The sequence below is a fragment of the Vulpes lagopus genome, chromosome 20, assembly GCF_018345385.1.
Source record: "Vulpes lagopus strain Blue_001 chromosome 20, ASM1834538v1, whole genome shotgun sequence".
NCBI lineage: Eukaryota > Metazoa > Chordata > Mammalia > Carnivora > Canidae > Vulpes > Vulpes lagopus.
Window position 1 is genome coordinate 8781443 of NC_054843.1, and position 16677 is coordinate 8798119.

General features: G+C 42.3%; 1 protein-coding gene across 1 annotated transcript; it reads right to left on the bottom strand.

Moving 5' to 3' along the window:
• Nucleotides 1–2752: 2752 nt before the first annotated feature.
• Nucleotides 2753–15039, bottom strand: LOC121479475 (carbonyl reductase [NADPH] 1-like). The gene is made up of 3 exons (XM_041735106.1): nucleotides 14688–15039; nucleotides 14042–14149; nucleotides 2753–3402 (listed from the first exon to the last, which is right to left on the bottom strand). Exons 1-3 carry the CDS (start codon nucleotides 14974–14976, stop codon nucleotides 2921–2923), a joined length of 879 nt encoding a protein of 292 aa, XP_041591040.1. The 5' UTR covers nucleotides 14977–15039; the 3' UTR covers nucleotides 2753–2920.
• Nucleotides 15040–16677: the final 1638 nt, after the last annotated feature.

Below are 16677 nucleotides of genomic sequence, written 5' to 3' on the forward strand. Positions count from 1 at the left end.
AAGCTACCGTAAATGAACAAATGGAGAAATGAGTGTTCTCTGGAAATACTGGTTATAGATGGGGTTGGAAGGGCTTGAGGTAGGAAAGGAGGACATCAGGTGCAAGGGGAGATGCAGGAAGATAAATACATGTGCCTAGAAATCCTGGAATATTCTGGGTAGGTGACAGATTTTAGGGACACCTTATGGATTGTAGGTGGTGAAAATTCCACTAGCCTGACTATAACTCTCAGAAAGGGAGAGGGGAAGGTGACATCTGTGCTGTTGACTAGCATGTCCAGGTTCCCATGGAAATCAAGCAGGAAATCAAGCAGGGAACAGATGCTCTGTAGGTCGTCAATGTACAGCAGGCAGAAGCATGGTTGTGAGCACCCTGCCTCCAGAGAACTGCTAGCACAAGATGCACGTGATGGTGAAGGAGTGCCTTGTTGGGCCCAGTCACCAGTGCCACATGGATGCAGGGCCACTAGGCTGAATGAGGCAGTAGGTGTGGAGAGCAGATCTGGTGGGCCATTGAGGGTGTGCTATCAGGGGCTGGCCACAGTCAAAGATGCCAGTAGAACTGTGTTCTAGTATTCAGTGCTGTGACTCTAGGAGCCCAAGGCCCCACCTCTGTCCCCTTTCATAGTAGGGCCCAAATGTTTCAGAAGGGGTCCTAATGACCCTATAACAGATCTATCTTTAATGGGGATGTACCCTTACCCCAAACAGTGCTCTGTCACCCTAGGATCTCACCCCTGAGATAAGCAATGGTTCAGTTTGGACTTATTTGCTCCGCAAAACAGAGGTAGCTGGTCATGATTAATAGGGGGCTAGAGAATCATGGTAGTTAAACTAAAATTATTTTGGGAAAATCTGAACAGAACAAAAGGAGTATAACGATTGCCTTAGGAATGTGTCCTTCCTCTGCAGAATGGAAATGGTTGCTTCCTTCCCAGACGCAGTGAAATTACTGGCATCGGGGAAGTTCTTTGAGGACACCTATCCCCAGGATTTATTAGAAAAAACTCAAGAGGGAGAAATAGAGAATTCAGTTCTATACTGAGTTTGGCTATGGGCAAGGCTCTCAATCTGTGATTCCAGGGGGCATGAGTTGGAGGGGATGTTTATGAAACTCACTGTGGGCTAAGGTATTGATCGGATGCTTGATTTAATGCTAACATAATGCCCGGTTTGCCTGAAGTGCCCACATTTGGGTTTGTTTAACGTAACAGTAAGTGTTATATATAATTAGGTGTTATTTTTAAAATACTGAGGAAAATCTTTGTGACACCAGGATAGATTTCCAAACTAGCAGTAGAAATACTATTGTCTTGACTTAGACATTGAGATTCCTCATGGGATTGTTTAGAATTACAAGCAAATGGATGAGATTAACAGCCCTGTTAAATGACAAAACTTGCAATGGAAACCTCACTTTTAAATAAAGATCCTATTCTTATGTCAGGGGCAAATAGTTTTCATTTCTGTCAGCTGAAGACCTCTGGTGAAAAGTGAAATATAATCATGAGAGGAGAGGAGTCTGTACAACATGGATGCTTCTGTGACAGGGCGAGGTGGTGGGCACTTAAGGAACCCATGGGGAGCCAGGCTTGGGGCAGGGTAGGAGGAAGCTTCCTCTCAGGGCTGTGGATGTGTCAGGCCCCACCATAGGGATTCATGGCGGATAACACTTTGCACCATCACTGTTTTCAGCCTGTCCACCTGCATGAGTTCACTTCCTTTTCAGAGCAATCCTATGACGTTTCTCCCATTGGACGCTTGAGGAGACTGACATACAGCAACATGTAGGATTTTGTGCAAGGTCACCCAGTAAGGTGGCAGAGCCTGGATCTTTTTGATTTCCAGATGTTTGTGTTGAGAGCTTTCAAAGAGGAGAGAGGAAAGAATAGTATTGTGGTCCATCACGTATTCACCAAAGTAGGCTCCACAACGATGACTATTTTATTATTGGTAGGTATTTACCTTCTGTCGATATTTTGCTGAACCATGTTCATGTTACCAACTCGGTGACCCTTTATCCCTATGTGGGTAAGACATTCACCTTGAGGAGATTTGACAATAATTCTAACATATCCATTGATACCAGTCCACATTCACTTTCCCCCTTGTCTCAGATAGTCTTATGGATGTGTCTAGAGTGCTCAATCCCATTTCCTATCTCACAATTGTTTTTTTTACCCAGTAAGTTTGAAATATAAAGATACAGCAGATATCTCTTCTTCATGGGGTTGCCCATGTCATAGTAGAGGCTGCTAAAGTATACTGGCAAGGGAAATCCAGCTCCATTCATGTGCTTATACATCACCTGTGGTGAGGTTCAGCTACAACAGCAGATTTGAGTAGGTCCAACAGAGACCATTGGCCTGTAAAGGCAAAAAGTACTTATTACCTGGCTCTTTCACTGATGTTTACCAAGCCTTGAGTTTAACTGTCCCTTCTCTTGACCTAGCTCCGAGTTAGAGTTTGGAGCTGTTTGGCATAGAGCAATCTGTGCACATGGACATTGACTTAGAATTTTAAAAAAATTTTTATTTATTTTTTGATGAGAAATACAGAGAGAGAGGGACAGAGACATAGGCAGAGGGAGAAGCAGTTTCCAGGCAGGGAACCTGATGCAGGACTCGATCCCGGGACTCTGGGATCATACCCTGAGCCAAAGGCAGATGCTTAACCACTAAGCCACCCAGGTGTCCCCTAGAATTTTTATTGATATTATTTATATGTAATGTTCATTTATTATTGTCATCAATTCCACTTTTTCTTCTACATTACGGAAGAAATTAAAGAAAACTGCACAGAATTAGTAGCCAATACAATGTGAACACTTAATAGAGTTAGTAATTCCTTTTTTTTTTTTTTTTTTGATAAGGATATTGTTGATAGCATAAGAGTTGTTTTGGTCAAATCATGGCAGATATCAAATTACGATCCATGGAGGAAACTGAAAGGGGAGTCCCCATTGTTCAACTTTCTTTTCCATAACAAACTCGCCATGAGGCCCCTCAGCATCTGAGGGCAAAAGGGCTAAGTAGACAGGGGTCTCTGCTCCTTCTTCTGGGCTTTTGATGCCTTTTGGTCCACCCATGTCTGTTCTCAGCCACCCAGGGCAGCAGGCATTCAGGAAGATCTTGTCACCTCTTCTCTGCTCACTCAGTTTCCTGGCATGGATTCTGGACAGAATGGTGACACTCAACTTTGATATTCCATAGGTGACTAGTTTCATATCAGGCCAGCCCTCCTTCTTGTGCACTCCATTCTTTACGTCTTCCACAAACTTGTCCATGAGCATCCCCAGCTCCTCCTCTGTGATGGCCTCACTTGTAATCTTCTGTTGCAGTTCTGGGCTGCATTGTTTAAGGGTTACGAAGCCCATTACGCTAGACACATTCACCACTCTGCCTAAAATACAACACAAAGAGTCACAAAGAATGGCATGCATGAATGATGAATACCAATATTGCTAGTATTTTGTCCATTTGGGAGACAATTTCTAGTTTGCTATGAGGGTTAATGAAGACTGCCTCTGTGACTCAAGGACATGCTGCAGTCTTGAACCTTGTTTTACCCATAATGTCTCATATGATGTGACAGAAATGATCTAAAGGGACTGAGTAGTGCCCAGATGTTCCACAAAGAGAGAGTGCCCTATACAGGAACATGGTAAGTACAGTGTAAGAAGGCACTCCATGCCGTCACGGGTAGAGAGCCAGTTTTCCTCATAGGTCCCCTCTGGGACTGCCTGGAGACCTTATAGTCACTTGAGCAGTGCTCTATGAACAAGTGTTTAGTAGCTCACAATCAGCTTCTGAGTTTAAAGATGGCCTTTTGAAGGTGAACAGACCACATTGGGGTAAGTCGATTTTTACTCTGCTGTGGCCAGCTAAAAGCAAATCACCTCAGTAGGCTGAGTTGCATGATGTTTTCTCTAGGTTTGGTATTTCATCTTCTCAGGAGCAGTGACAAAATGCCTGGCCGTATGGTCATGGAAAGGGGCAGTGGAAAAATGACATGTTGTAAAGAGATGCTCTAAAAAGAAATGAGGTCCATGCTACACCATGGATGAACCTTGATAACATCATTGAAATAAAGAAGCCAGTCACAAGAGACCACTCATTATATGGTTCCCCATATATGGGATGTCCAGGGGGAAAAAAAGTAGGGACAGAAAGTAGATAGGTGGTTGCTTGGGGCAGGGGGGCATGGGGAACAGAGGGCTCATAGATAAGCGATAAGCATACAGGAACTGTTGGGGTGATGACAATGTGCTAATCTTGACTCAGTGATGGTTCCACAACACTGCTCAATTGCTAAAATCTACTGAGTTGGATTCCTGAAATGGGTGAAGTATACGATAGGTGAATTGTATCTCAATAAAGCTGTTAGAAGTGTAAAGCACTGACACTTTTCTCACTAACTCTTTTTTGAAAGTATCGTTAGTATTTGTAAGAATGAACTTACATTGACATGTATAAGTAATTAATCTCATATTTTTACATTTATTTATTTAAAAGTTTACTTATTTTAGGAAGAGTGAGAGTGTATGAGCTGGCGTTAGCAAGTGGGAGAAGGGCAGAGGGAGAGGAATAGAGAGAATCCCAAGTAGACTCCCCACAGAATGCAGAGCCTGACTCAGGGCTCCATTATATAACCCTGAGATCATGACCTGAGTCAGGTGATACCAAGGGTCAGTAGCTTAGTGGACTGAGCCACCCAGGCACCCCTATTTTGATATTTAATTGAGTCTTTTCAGCATTATAGAAAGGTCATGAGATCATACCTACAGTGGGAGATCAAGAAAATTAGGAAACCTTCCTTTTTTTAATGTAAATAAAATATCCAGGAATGAAAGTCATTGCCACTTAAATCTGAGTTTCCTCCCACTAAGGAACGGCAGGGCCAAAAAAGTTCAGTGGAAGAGATGATGTTCTTAATGTATCTGTTTTCTAAGAGGAACACCTTTAAGGAAGGGGTCTTTTACTCCAGTACTTTATTTCATCAATAACATGTTAAGTGTAACGTTAATGGAACCTATTTGTCAAATGTTTTAGTGAGTAGCGCTGAAAACTCGACAATACTTACGGAAGAAATTAAAGAAGACAGAAAGAAATGGAAAAACTTTCATGCTCAGGTTTGGAAGAACATATATTGTTAAAATGTCTGCACTACCCAAGGAATCGACATATTCAATGATTTCCCTATCAAAATAATACCAGCTTTTTCATAGAGCTAGAAGAAACAATTCTAATATTTGCATAGAACCAGAGAAGAGAATGGTCTGGTTTCATTCTTCTGCATGTGGCTGTCCAAATTTCCCAACACCATTTATTGAAGAGACCGTCCTGTTCCCAGTGGATAGTCTTTCCTGCTTTGTCCAATATTAGTTGACCATAGAGTTGAGGGCCCATTTCTGGGTTGTCTAATCTGTTCCATTGGTCTATGTGTCTGTTTTTGTGCTAGTACCACACTGTCTTGATGATCACAGCTTTGTAATACAGCTTGAAATCCGGCATTGTGATGCCCCTGCCTCTGGTTTGTTTTTTCAATATTCCCCTGGCTATTCGGGGTCATTTCTGATTCCACACAAATCTTAAGATGATTTGTTCCAACTCTCTGAAGAAAGTCGATGGTATTTTGATAAGGATTGCATTGAATGTGTAAATTGCCGTGGGTAACGTAGACATTTTCACAATATTAATTCTTCCAATCCATGAGGATGGAATATTTTTCCATCTCTATGTATCTTCCTCAATTTCCTTCAGGGGTGTTCTGTAGTTTTTAGGATATAGATCTTTTACCTCTTCGGTTAGGTTTATTCCTAGGTATCTTATAGTTTTGGGTGCAATTGTAAATGGGACTGATTCCTTAATTTCTCTTTCTTCAGTCTCATTGTGAGTGTATAGAAATGCCACTGATTTCTGGGCATTGATTTTGTATCCTGCCACATTACTGCATTGCTGTATGAGTTCCAGAGATCTTGGGGTGGAGTCTTTTGGGTTTTCTATGTACAATATCATGTCGTCTGAGAAGAGGGAGAGTTTGACTTCTTCTTTGCCAATTTGAATGCCTTCTATTTCTTCTGTTGCCTGATTGCTGAGGCTAGGACTTCTAGTACTATGTTGAATAGCAGTGGTGAGAGTGGACATCCTTGTCGTGTTCCTGATCTTAGGGAAGGCTCCCAGTGTTTCCCCATTGAGAATGATATTTGCTGTGGGCTTTTCATAGATGGCTTTTAAGATGCTGAGGAATATTCCCCCTATCCCTACACTCTGAAGAGTTTTGATCAGGAATGGATGCTGTATTTTGTCAAATGCTTTCTCTGCATCTATGGAGAGGGTCATATGGTTCTTGCTTTTTCTCTTGGTGATATGATCTATCATGTTGATTGTTTTACGAGGGTTGAACCAGCCTTGCATCCCGGGGATAAATCCCACTTGGTCATGGTGAATAATCTCCTTAATGTATTGTTGGATCCTATTGGCTAGTGTCTTGTTGAGAATTTTTGCATCTGTGCTCATCAGGGATATTGGTCTATAATTGGTGAATTATAGAAACCAGATCTTTGGAATTAGGGTGATGCTGGCCTCATAAAACGAGTTGGGAAGTATTCTGTCCCTTTCTATCTTTCGGAACAGCTTTAGTAGAATAGGTAGTGTTTCTTCTTTAAACATTTGATAGAATTCCCCTGGGAAGTCACCTGGCCCTGGACTTTTGTGTCTTGGGAGGTTTTTGATGACTGCTGCAATTTCCTCCCTGGGTATTGGCCTGTTCAGGTTTTCTATTTCTTCGTGTTCCAGTTTTGGTAGTTTGTGGTTTTCCAGAAGTGCGTCCATTTTTCCTTGATTGCCTAATTTATTGACGTACAGCTGCTCATAATATGGTTTTTTAAAAAGATTTTATTTATTTATTCATGAGAGTGCACACACACACACACACACACACACAGAGAGAGAGAGAGAGAGAGAGAGAGAGTGAGGCAGAGACACAGGCAGAGGGAGATGCAGGCTCCAGGCAGGAAGCCAGATGCAGGACTCAATCCTGGGTCTCCAGGATCATGTCCTGAGCCGAAGGCGGTGCTAAACTGCTGAGCCACCGGGGCTGCCCTCATAATATGTTTTTAAAATTGTTTGTTATTTCCTTGGTATTGGTTATAATCTCTCCTTTTTCATTTGTGATTTTATTAATTTGAGTCTTTTTTCATTTTAATACGGCTGGCTAATGGTTTATCTATCTTATTAATTCTTTCAAAGAACCAACATGCAGAAGAATGAAACTAGACCATGGTCTTACACGATACACAAAGATAAACTCAAAATGGATGAAAGATCTAAATGTGAGACAAGAATCCATCAAAATCAGAGGAGAACCCAGGGAACACCCTTTTTGAACTTGACCACAGCAACTTCTTGCAAGATACATCTATGAAGGCAAGGGAAACAAAAGCAAAGATGAACTATTGGGACTTAATCAAGATAAAAAGCTTCTGCACAGCAAAAGAAAGAGTCAGCAAAACTAAAAGACAACCTACAGAATGGGAGAAGATATTTGCAAATGACTTATCAGATAAAGGGCTAGTATCCAAGATCTATAAAGAACTTATTAAACTCAACAGCAAAGAAACAAACAGTCCAATCATGAAATGGGCAAAAGACATGAACAGAAATTTCACCAAAGAAGACATAGTCTGAGCAATTGCACTACTGGGGATTTACCCCAAAGATACAGATGCAGTGAAATGGCAGGGCACCTGCACTCCAATGTTTATAGCAGCAATGTCCACAATAGCAAAACTGTGGAAGGATCCTTGGTGTCCATCGAAAGATGAATGGATAAAGATGTGGAAAATATATATAATGGAATATTAGCCAATAGAATGGCAAATACCCACCATTGCTTCAATGTGGATAGAACTGGAGGGTATTATGCTGAGTCAAGTAAGTCAATTGGAGAAGGACAATCATTGTATGGTTTCACTCATACGGGGAATATAAAAAATAGTGAAAGGGATTATAGTAGAAAGGAGAGAAAATGAGTGGGAAAAATTAGGGAGGGTGACAAACCATGAGAGACTCCTAACTCTGGGAAATAACTTAGGGGAAGGGCAGGTGGGTGAAGGGATGGGATAACTGGATGATGGGTACTGAAGGGGGCATTTGGAGGGATGAGCACTGGTTGTTATGCTGTATGTTGGCAAATTGAACTCCAATAAAAAAAATACATACATAGACACACAAAAGAACCAGAAAAGACACGAATGGCCAAAGTGATGCTGAAAAAGAAAATCAGAGCAGGAGACATCACCATTCTGGACTTCAAGCTATATTGTAAAGCTGCAGTCATCAAGCAGTATGGCACTGGCACAAAACCGGACACATAGACCAATGGAATAGAATACAGAACCCAGGAATGGACCCACAAGTGTATCTTGTGGACCCACAACTAATCTTCAACAAAGCAGGAAAGAATATCCAATGGAAATAAGGGAGTTTCTTCAACAAATGGTGTTGGAAATCTGGACAGCCACATGCAGAAGAATGAAACTGGACCACTTTCCTACACCATACACAAAAATAAAGTAAAAAGGATGAAAGACTTAAATTTGAGATAAGAAATCCTCCCAATCCTAGAGAAGAAAGTTGGCAGCAACCTTTTTAGCCTGAGCCATAGCAACTTCTTACTAGATATATCTCCTGAGGCAGGGGAAACAAAAGCAAACATGAACTATTAGGACTTCATTAAGATAAAAAGCTTCTGCACATCAAAGGAAGTAATCAAAAAACTAAAAGGCAATGACGGGGCAGGGAAAGATATTTGCAAATGACATATCTGATAAAGGGTTAGTATCTAAAATCTAGAGAGACCTTATTAAACTCCACACCCAAAAAATACATATGTTCATACAAATGGGCAGAGATGTGAAAAGATGACTTTCCAGAGAAGATATCCAGATGGCTAATAGATACACGAAAAGATGCTCAACATCACTCATCATCAGTGAAATATAAATCAAAACCACAATGAGATACCACCTCATATCTGTATGGAATTCTAAAATTAACCACTCATGAGACCACAGATGTTATCATTGATGGAGGAGGGGAGGGCGAACTCTTTGGCACTGCTGCTGGGAATGCAACTGGTGGACACTCTAGGAAACAGTATGGAGGTTCATTAAAATGTTAACAGTAGAGCTACCTTATGACCCAGCAATTGCACTAATGGTATTTATCCAAAGGATATATAAGCATAGTGATTCAAAGGGGCACATGTATCCCAATGCTTATAGTAGCACTATTAACAATAGCAAAATTATTGCTAAACAGCCCAAGTGTCAATCAATTGATGAATGGATAAAGAGAATGTGATATATATACATATATAATAGAATATTACTCAGTTATCAAAAGGAATGGAAACCTGCCATTTGCAACAACATGGATGGAGCTAGCAAATAATAAATAAATAAATAAACAAATAAATAAATAAATAAATAAATAATAGCATGTATTATGCTAAGCAAAATGAGTCAGCCAGAGAAATACAAATATCATATGATTTCACTTATGTGGAATTTAAGACACATATGAACATAGGGGAAGGAAAGGAAAAATAAATTAAGATGAAAAGAGAGAGGGAGGCAAAGCATAAGAGACAATTGTAGTAACAAACTAAGGGTTGCTGGAGGGCAGGGAGGTGGAAGGTGGGCTCAATGAGGGATGGGCATTAAGGAGGGCAATTGTTGGGAAGAGCCCTGGTTGTTATATGTAACTGATGAAACATGGAATCCTATCCCTGAAACCAATTCTACACTAATGTGAAATAAATTTTTAAAAAGTTTAGTGAGTACTTCTCAAATATGTATTACTTACAAGTAGTTGAATTTCCTTCAAGGGGAGTCTGGGTGGCTTAGTAAGTGAAGCTTCTGCCTTCAGCTCAGGTCATGATCCTGGGCTCCTGGGCTCAAGCCCTGCATGGAGCTCACTGCTCAGCAGGGAGTCTACTCCTCTCTCTCCCTATGCCCTTCCCCCTGCTCTTGCTCCTGTTCTCACTAATGCTTTCTTTTCTTTTCTTTTCTTTTCTTTTCTTTTCTTTTCTTTTCTTTTCTTTTCTTTTCTTTTCTTTTTTTTCTTTCTTTCTTTTCTTTCTTTCTTTCTTTCTTTCTTTCTTTCTTTCTTTCTTTCTTTCTCTCTTTAACTCTCTCTCAAATAGATAAAAGCCTCAAAAAATTTATTTAAAAAAATTTATTTAAAAAAATATTACCTGCCTTTTCCACAATAGAAATAATACATGTTAGTGATTCAAAACTGCAAAACACAGAAGTGTGTGCAATAAAGGGCAGGACAAAGGGAAGACAAGGCCCGAGGAAGCCACACGGGGTAACTGGTATACCAGAAAGGCAGCTCAGGACCATTTTCTTACATACCTGTAGCATTGACAGCAGAAGGAGAAACTCTACTAAATTTCCATAGGCTGTTTGTAAGGAAGTGATGACATTTTTTCTATTCTGTGTTGTCTGTCTCAGGGGGTCTAGGAATTAGCTGTGAAAATACTGACCTGTGTAATGAAGGAAGTCTGATGGGAAGTAGAATGTTTTTGAAGGTAAATTGCTAGATGTGGGTGCCTCTGCTAGACCCTGTTCCCCAGGCCTGTCCACCCACTGACCACATCCCCAAGGGGGCAGGGTGGCCACTTGGGGGCTCCTCGTAGGAACTGAGTGAGACTGTAGATCCTTGTAGTCTGACAGCTCAGGACAGGAAACACAGGTGCAGGAACTTGTGGAGCTTCCATAGCAAAGACTCTGATGTACACATTTTTGTCGTTAAGTGCATTCATAGCTTTCAAGGGTCATTTTAGAGACTCTAAACTGGAATACACATGGCAGGCATCTGGGCTAGGAAGTGTATGGGCCATCCCAAAGTCCTTGTGCTAGGGGTGTGTGAGTGCATTGAATGTATGAGATGTGGGTGAGTGTGTGAGACAGAGACTCTAAGTGAATGTGAGTGTGACTGCATGAGTGTGTGACACTGTGATGTAGTGTGTAAAACGGTTGCCCTTTCATAGTCATTGTGAAAAGCAGTCCCTCAAGTAAGTAAGGACTCTTGCACTCGTGGGGCTGCGGCGTGTGTCAGGCTTACAGTTCATCCAGACCATTACTCTGCAAGTGGCAAGGGATGTATTTTTAGGAAATCTCTGTCTCCAAATCTCAGTGTTCTTAAGCAGAGCCACAGTGAGCTGGATATTTTAGATATCTTCTCCTCTGGGGTCACCACTTCAAGTGCATTCCTTGATTCTCAAGCCTATTCAAGGGGTGCTAAGTCCACAGCCATTTCTCATGACTTTTTACGATTCAACATTCATCACTTTCTCTCAAAGATTCATCTTTTCTCATATCAAGGTTAATAGTGTTAAGCGTCTGGAGTGATAAGGGATTTTCATAGAACACTTCAGGGTTTTAAATGTGCCTCCAGTTGTTTTCCCTGAGTTGCCTGAGGCCCTGCAGTGAGGAAGACATTGGTCCCAATCAGCAGAGTCCTTTTATTTTCTGTTTATCTTGCCTTATTGGGAAGGAAGAACAGAAAATTCACATGGAGAGGTGCTCCAGTGGAAAATACTTGAGGTCCTGGAGTAGTGGGAAGGACCATTAGTTAGGATGCCACATGACCTCAGTCTGCAACCAGCTGTGCTTGTGACCTTGAGATCTATTATTCTTCCATGTTCCGAATGCGGATAATATCTAAAATGCCTCGCATATCACATCTAGCCACCTATCCATTCTAGAACCACAAGATGTCAATATGTGTTTGTGAGCAACTTTTTCTACTGTACGTTCTCAAATGAAGATTGAGAACATCTTCTTTAAGGTTTCCTTGGTTAAGTGTAGCCGTACAAGTCTGTATTTTCTCCTAGTACTTTAGCTAATATCTGATGAACAAGAGTTTTCAGATTTCAAATGTTTGCTCAATTCCTTACCCATGAGTATACCTTAATATCTATTAAAATAAGCGCATAAATAATTTAAAATAAAAAAACAGCAATTTATCATTTTATGGAGATTATCCTTCAAATAAGGGAATATGAATTTGGAGGAATGAGATAGAAAAGCCATGGAATGTGGGAAGGGATGTTCATGGCCTTGATACAGATTGCCTAGTTAAGGTTGGTGGTGGCCACCTGGTTGGGTAGATACTTATCTTTTTTGTGGCTAAATTATTTTAGTAGAACTCTTTGAAGAAAGGATTGAAAAATATGAAGAATCAACATTAACAATCTCTCAATGTCCTTAAGGTCACAATTCTCTTTTGTTTTGTCCTTCCGTGCCTAAAAACAGAGCCAATAGAGCAGACAAAGGCCTTTAGAATGTGTTCTGCACCCTCAGAGATCATGTGATGTCATTCAAGACTGTTCTTTGTATCCTAGTTTCTGAAGTATGGGGAAGGAGGGACAGTATTGCTTTTGGTTATCCTAGCTAGTATTTCTCCCAAACAGTATCTCCAAAGAAAGTCATGTCCTGGTCACAGGAAATACTGTGGCTGCCATCCCTCCAACTAAGAAAAGAACCCTCCTCTTGCAAAAGACAAGAAAACCCTCTTTCACAAGAATATAGCTTGCATGTCCATGTCCATGCAGTCCAATTTCCCTGAGGCAAGATCAGTAGTTTGATTAGAACCTGCCTTAGCAAATCCAGGAGAGCACTCACTCCTCATTCTGGTCCAAGGCCAACAGGCAGCAAAAACCAACACTGTTGAGGTAAGTGAGATCCAAACTCAGCCAGAAGTCATTTTATCTTCTAAGGGGAAAACCTTTAAGATGTATGGGGGTGGCACAAGGAACTCCATCCCACCCTCAAGTGTTGTGGTGAGTAAAGGAGTCAGTGACATCTGAGAGCTGCCCTGTGACATGCCAGTGAAGCCGGTGTTGGGAGTAGAACTTTCCAGGACAGAAGAGGAATTGGGGGGCAGAATGGGGAGTCAAATGTACCTGCATGTAGTCTTTTTGAGGGAGACATAATCTTTCTAAAGTATCAGCTTATCTTAATTAGTGTGGTACATGGGTGGTGGTTCCCCCTTCAAGTTCACATGGGGTAAGGATTACAGTAGTTTACAACTAAGGAATGATGGTAATCTGTTTTGTGCAGAGCATTGCAGAAGTTAAAGGGTAGTCCATGAGCCCAGACTTTGGCAGGTGTTGACAAAGATCCCTACAAGTTATGCTCAGAGCCTAGGCTTTCTTTGCTCCTGAAGGACTTTTTGGAGTAAGTGAGCACTAAGAGAGTACCAAGAATGCCCAGAGAGGAAAAGACTGAGAACCATGGTCTCTTAGGATTGTTGCTGTGATCCAGAAATGGCAGCTGAGTGTCTGTTGTAGAGCTGTCATGGAGGAGAGGCCTGCAGACAAAATCCATAGGACAAAATTCATAGGATCACTCTTAGGACCTGATTCCTGATAATCAGAAGCTGGGCATGGTGACCTCATTAAGCATGGTGTGGTTTTTGAAAATGGTAAGTGTTGTGGAAATGTAGTTGTAATTTTAGATTAGGGTGTCGTTGAGTGCTGGAGGGGTATGATTTGCCCATGGTGAGGAACAAGCAGGAAGGAACTATGTGTGTGTGGAGCTCTAGGAATGTTCTAGGCAGCTAACAGATTTTAGAGAGGGGACCTGAGAAGTTTGGGTAGTGAAGAGTCTACTGGTCTGAATAAAATCACTCAGAGAGGAGAGGGTTAAAAAGGGTCCAGGAAGGAATCCCAGGGCACTCCATCTGTGAGTGGTATGTCAGAGTAAAGGGCCTCACCGAGGAGAATTTTGAAGGAAGACTTAAAAGCTAAGACAGAGCCTCAGATGAAAGCAGGACACAAGGCACTGCTGACTCCCAGACCATTGTGTAAGAGTCGTGAGGCAGAGCAACACAGACCCGGGGGAGGCACAGCAAGGAGGCCAGTGTGGCTGAGCAGGGAAAGGGGCCAGGGCACGTAGATGAGACTAGAGAGCCAGAGGCCAGATCCTGCTAGAAACCCCACAGCTTGGGTTCCTCATCAGGCTCACCTTGGGGTTTCATTAGAGGCAGCAGTTCTCTGCACACATTTTGGGTGCCAAAGAAGTTTGTTTTCAGTGTCACTTCTGCTTGAATAGGTAGGGGTGTTGGATCACCAGCTGTTAGGAGAGAAGGAGAATAGATTAATAAATAGTAGCATCTGAGAAGATTCCCATACACTTGAGTAACTTTTTTTTTTTTTTTTGCATGTTTATTCTGTTAAAATCTCAGCAGTGTCTGGGTTAGTGAGCTGTATGGTCTCAAGGTGATGTGTCGGTTGTGTTGATGCCGTGTAGCTGTGTAAGCTGGGATCATTTGGGGAGGCTAAGGGAAATGTGCACAATGGGATTTCTGTTTATCTCTGTTTGGAATTTGTTGTTTCTCACAAAATAGGTTAAATATTCACTAAATGGCTCAGATCCAAACTGAGAGGAAAACAAAAAACTAGGTCAGGTCCCAGGCATCCATATCGATGCCAAGGCACTGTGGCTGGAAAGATTTACCCTCCCAGAGGCTTCTGTCTCTCTGTGCCTCCAGTCTGACCTCCCCCAGGGAAGCCCTTCTAGGCCCCATAGTAGTGGTTCAGGCATCATCCCCAACCCACTCTGGGTGGTCCACTAATGGAGGTCTCCTGCCCTAAGTGTTCCCATTTCTTACTATCAAAGTTGATGCCCGCGTTGTTGACCAGCACGTCCAGGCCCCCATACTCCTTGCACAGGAAGTCACGCAGGGTGCGGATGCTCTGTAGGTCATCAATGTCCAGCAGGTGGAAGCATGGGCTCAGGCCCTCGGCCTGGAGCTGCTTCACAGCTGCCCGGCCCCGCGCTTCATCCCTGGCAGTGAGCACCACGTCCCCAGAGAAATTCCGGCACAGGTCCCTCGTGATGGCGAAGCCAAGGCCCTTGTTAGCTCCGGTCACTACTGCCACACGGGGGGCTGATGACATGGTTGCGTGGAGTGCAAGCACCAGCCTGTGTGGTGAATGGTTGATGCTGTGGGCGACAGGGAGGGCTGGTGTTCCAGAGCCCTGGCCACAGTCAGAGATGCCAGTAGGACTGTGTTGTATGATCCAGCAGTGTGGCTCCTAGAGCCCAAGGCTCCGCCTCAGTTCCTCCAGTGGAGGAGGGACCAAATGTTCTAGAAGATTTCTTAAGGACATTATAGCAGGTCTTTCTCTCCAGTAGCTGTACCCTGAGCCATACTGGGACTAGGCTCCCTTAGGGTCCCTCCTCCCAGACAAACAATGGTTCTCATTGGGCCGAAATGCTATCTAAAGAATGTTGGTTGATGATGGGCTATGGGGCTAGAGATTTTTGGTAGTTGAACCAAGATAATTTTGGGAAAACCTCAACAGAAAGAAAGGAGTACAGATATTGTCTTGGGAATGTGTGTTTCCTCTGGAGAATGGAGAATGCTTCCTTTCAAGATGCAGTGAAATTACTGGCACAGAGGAAGTGCTTCTGAGGACACAGATCACCTTACTTTCTTAGAAGACTCTCAAGAGGGAAATATAGAGAATTTGGTCCTGTGCTGAGACTTGACTGTGGGCAGGGCTCTCCCTCTGTGTGATTCCAGAAGGCTCCTAGAGGGACAGGATGTTTATGAAGCTAACTAGGGGCCAAGTTATTATTGGATGTTTGATTTAGTGGTTAAATTCCGTTTGCCTAAAAGGGCCTACATTTTAGTTCTGTTTAAAGTCACAGTTAATAAGTGTTCTATATAATTAGGTTTTGTTTTAAAATATCAAGGAAAAAGGGATCTTTGTGACAGCAGAATATTTTTGTGAATTTTCAGTAGAGATCTATTGTGTTGTCCCAGACATTACTATTACTCCAGTGTCAGTTTAGAAACGCAATAAATAAATAAATAAATAAATAAATAAATAAAGGTATGAAATCATTAGTCTTTTTGAAGTTAATGACTTTTAAAGTGAGAACCCTAGAAGAAGAACCACTTTCAGGATTGGAGTAGGACTGGAACCAGCAAGTGGATATCCTGGTGTGCTTGTATGACATGGCCCTACTGTCCCTGAGGCGAGTGGAAATGGGGCCATGGCAGCAATGCAGAGCTGGGGTTATTGTTGACTTAGACTCTTGCACCCTGTGATCAAACACATGTGAAAGACTCTTGTACTTCTCAGCAAAAGAGACAAAGACTGGAGATTGTTATGGGGGTGATTTCCCAAAGGATGGCCATGCACATGGCTGTCAAATTGGGTGGAAGATAGTAGCCCTGGAGGTTCCATATGGGTCCAGACAAGTAAAGACCCTATTTCTGGACCAAGCTTTGAGTAAACCCAGAGGAAGATGCCAATGTTCAAGCAGTATAGGAGGATGAGAACAGAAGATAGTGCGACAATTTAGCCTAACGAGGTACATTTCTGCAGGCCAAGCAACACATTTTCCTCTGCATGGAGTGGTTCCATAGAGAACTGGAACAGGCATCTCAATCCTTGCTTGTCTCGAACACCAGATGAAAAGTATGTAGGGCTTGACACATTCATGAGCATGTATTCACACTCAACATGGGCGGGGGCAAGGGACTTTCTCCACTGGGCAGATTCTTCTGCTTCATTGGGGAATGTGGGGAAGAGGGGGTTTGGGAGGATGCTGCCTTGACCTTACAATTCTTCCCCACACCAGCTAAA

What these genes read in the sequence shown, in the direction of transcription:
- LOC121479475 (XM_041735106.1), bottom strand. Translation starts at nt 14,976, where the DNA reads ATGTCATCAGCCCCCCGTGTGGCAGTAGTGACCGGAGCTAACAAGGGC. An exon ending in CGCGGGCATCAACTTTGATA is followed by an intron (nt 14,150 to 14,687) that starts GTAAGAAATGGG and finishes CTCTCCTAACAG; the next exon opens with CTGGTGATCCAACACCCCTA. An exon ending in GCCTCTAATGAAACCCCAAG is followed by an intron (nt 3,403 to 14,041) that starts GTGAGCCTGATG and finishes GTTGTATTTTAG; the next exon opens with GCAGAGTGGTGAATGTGTCT.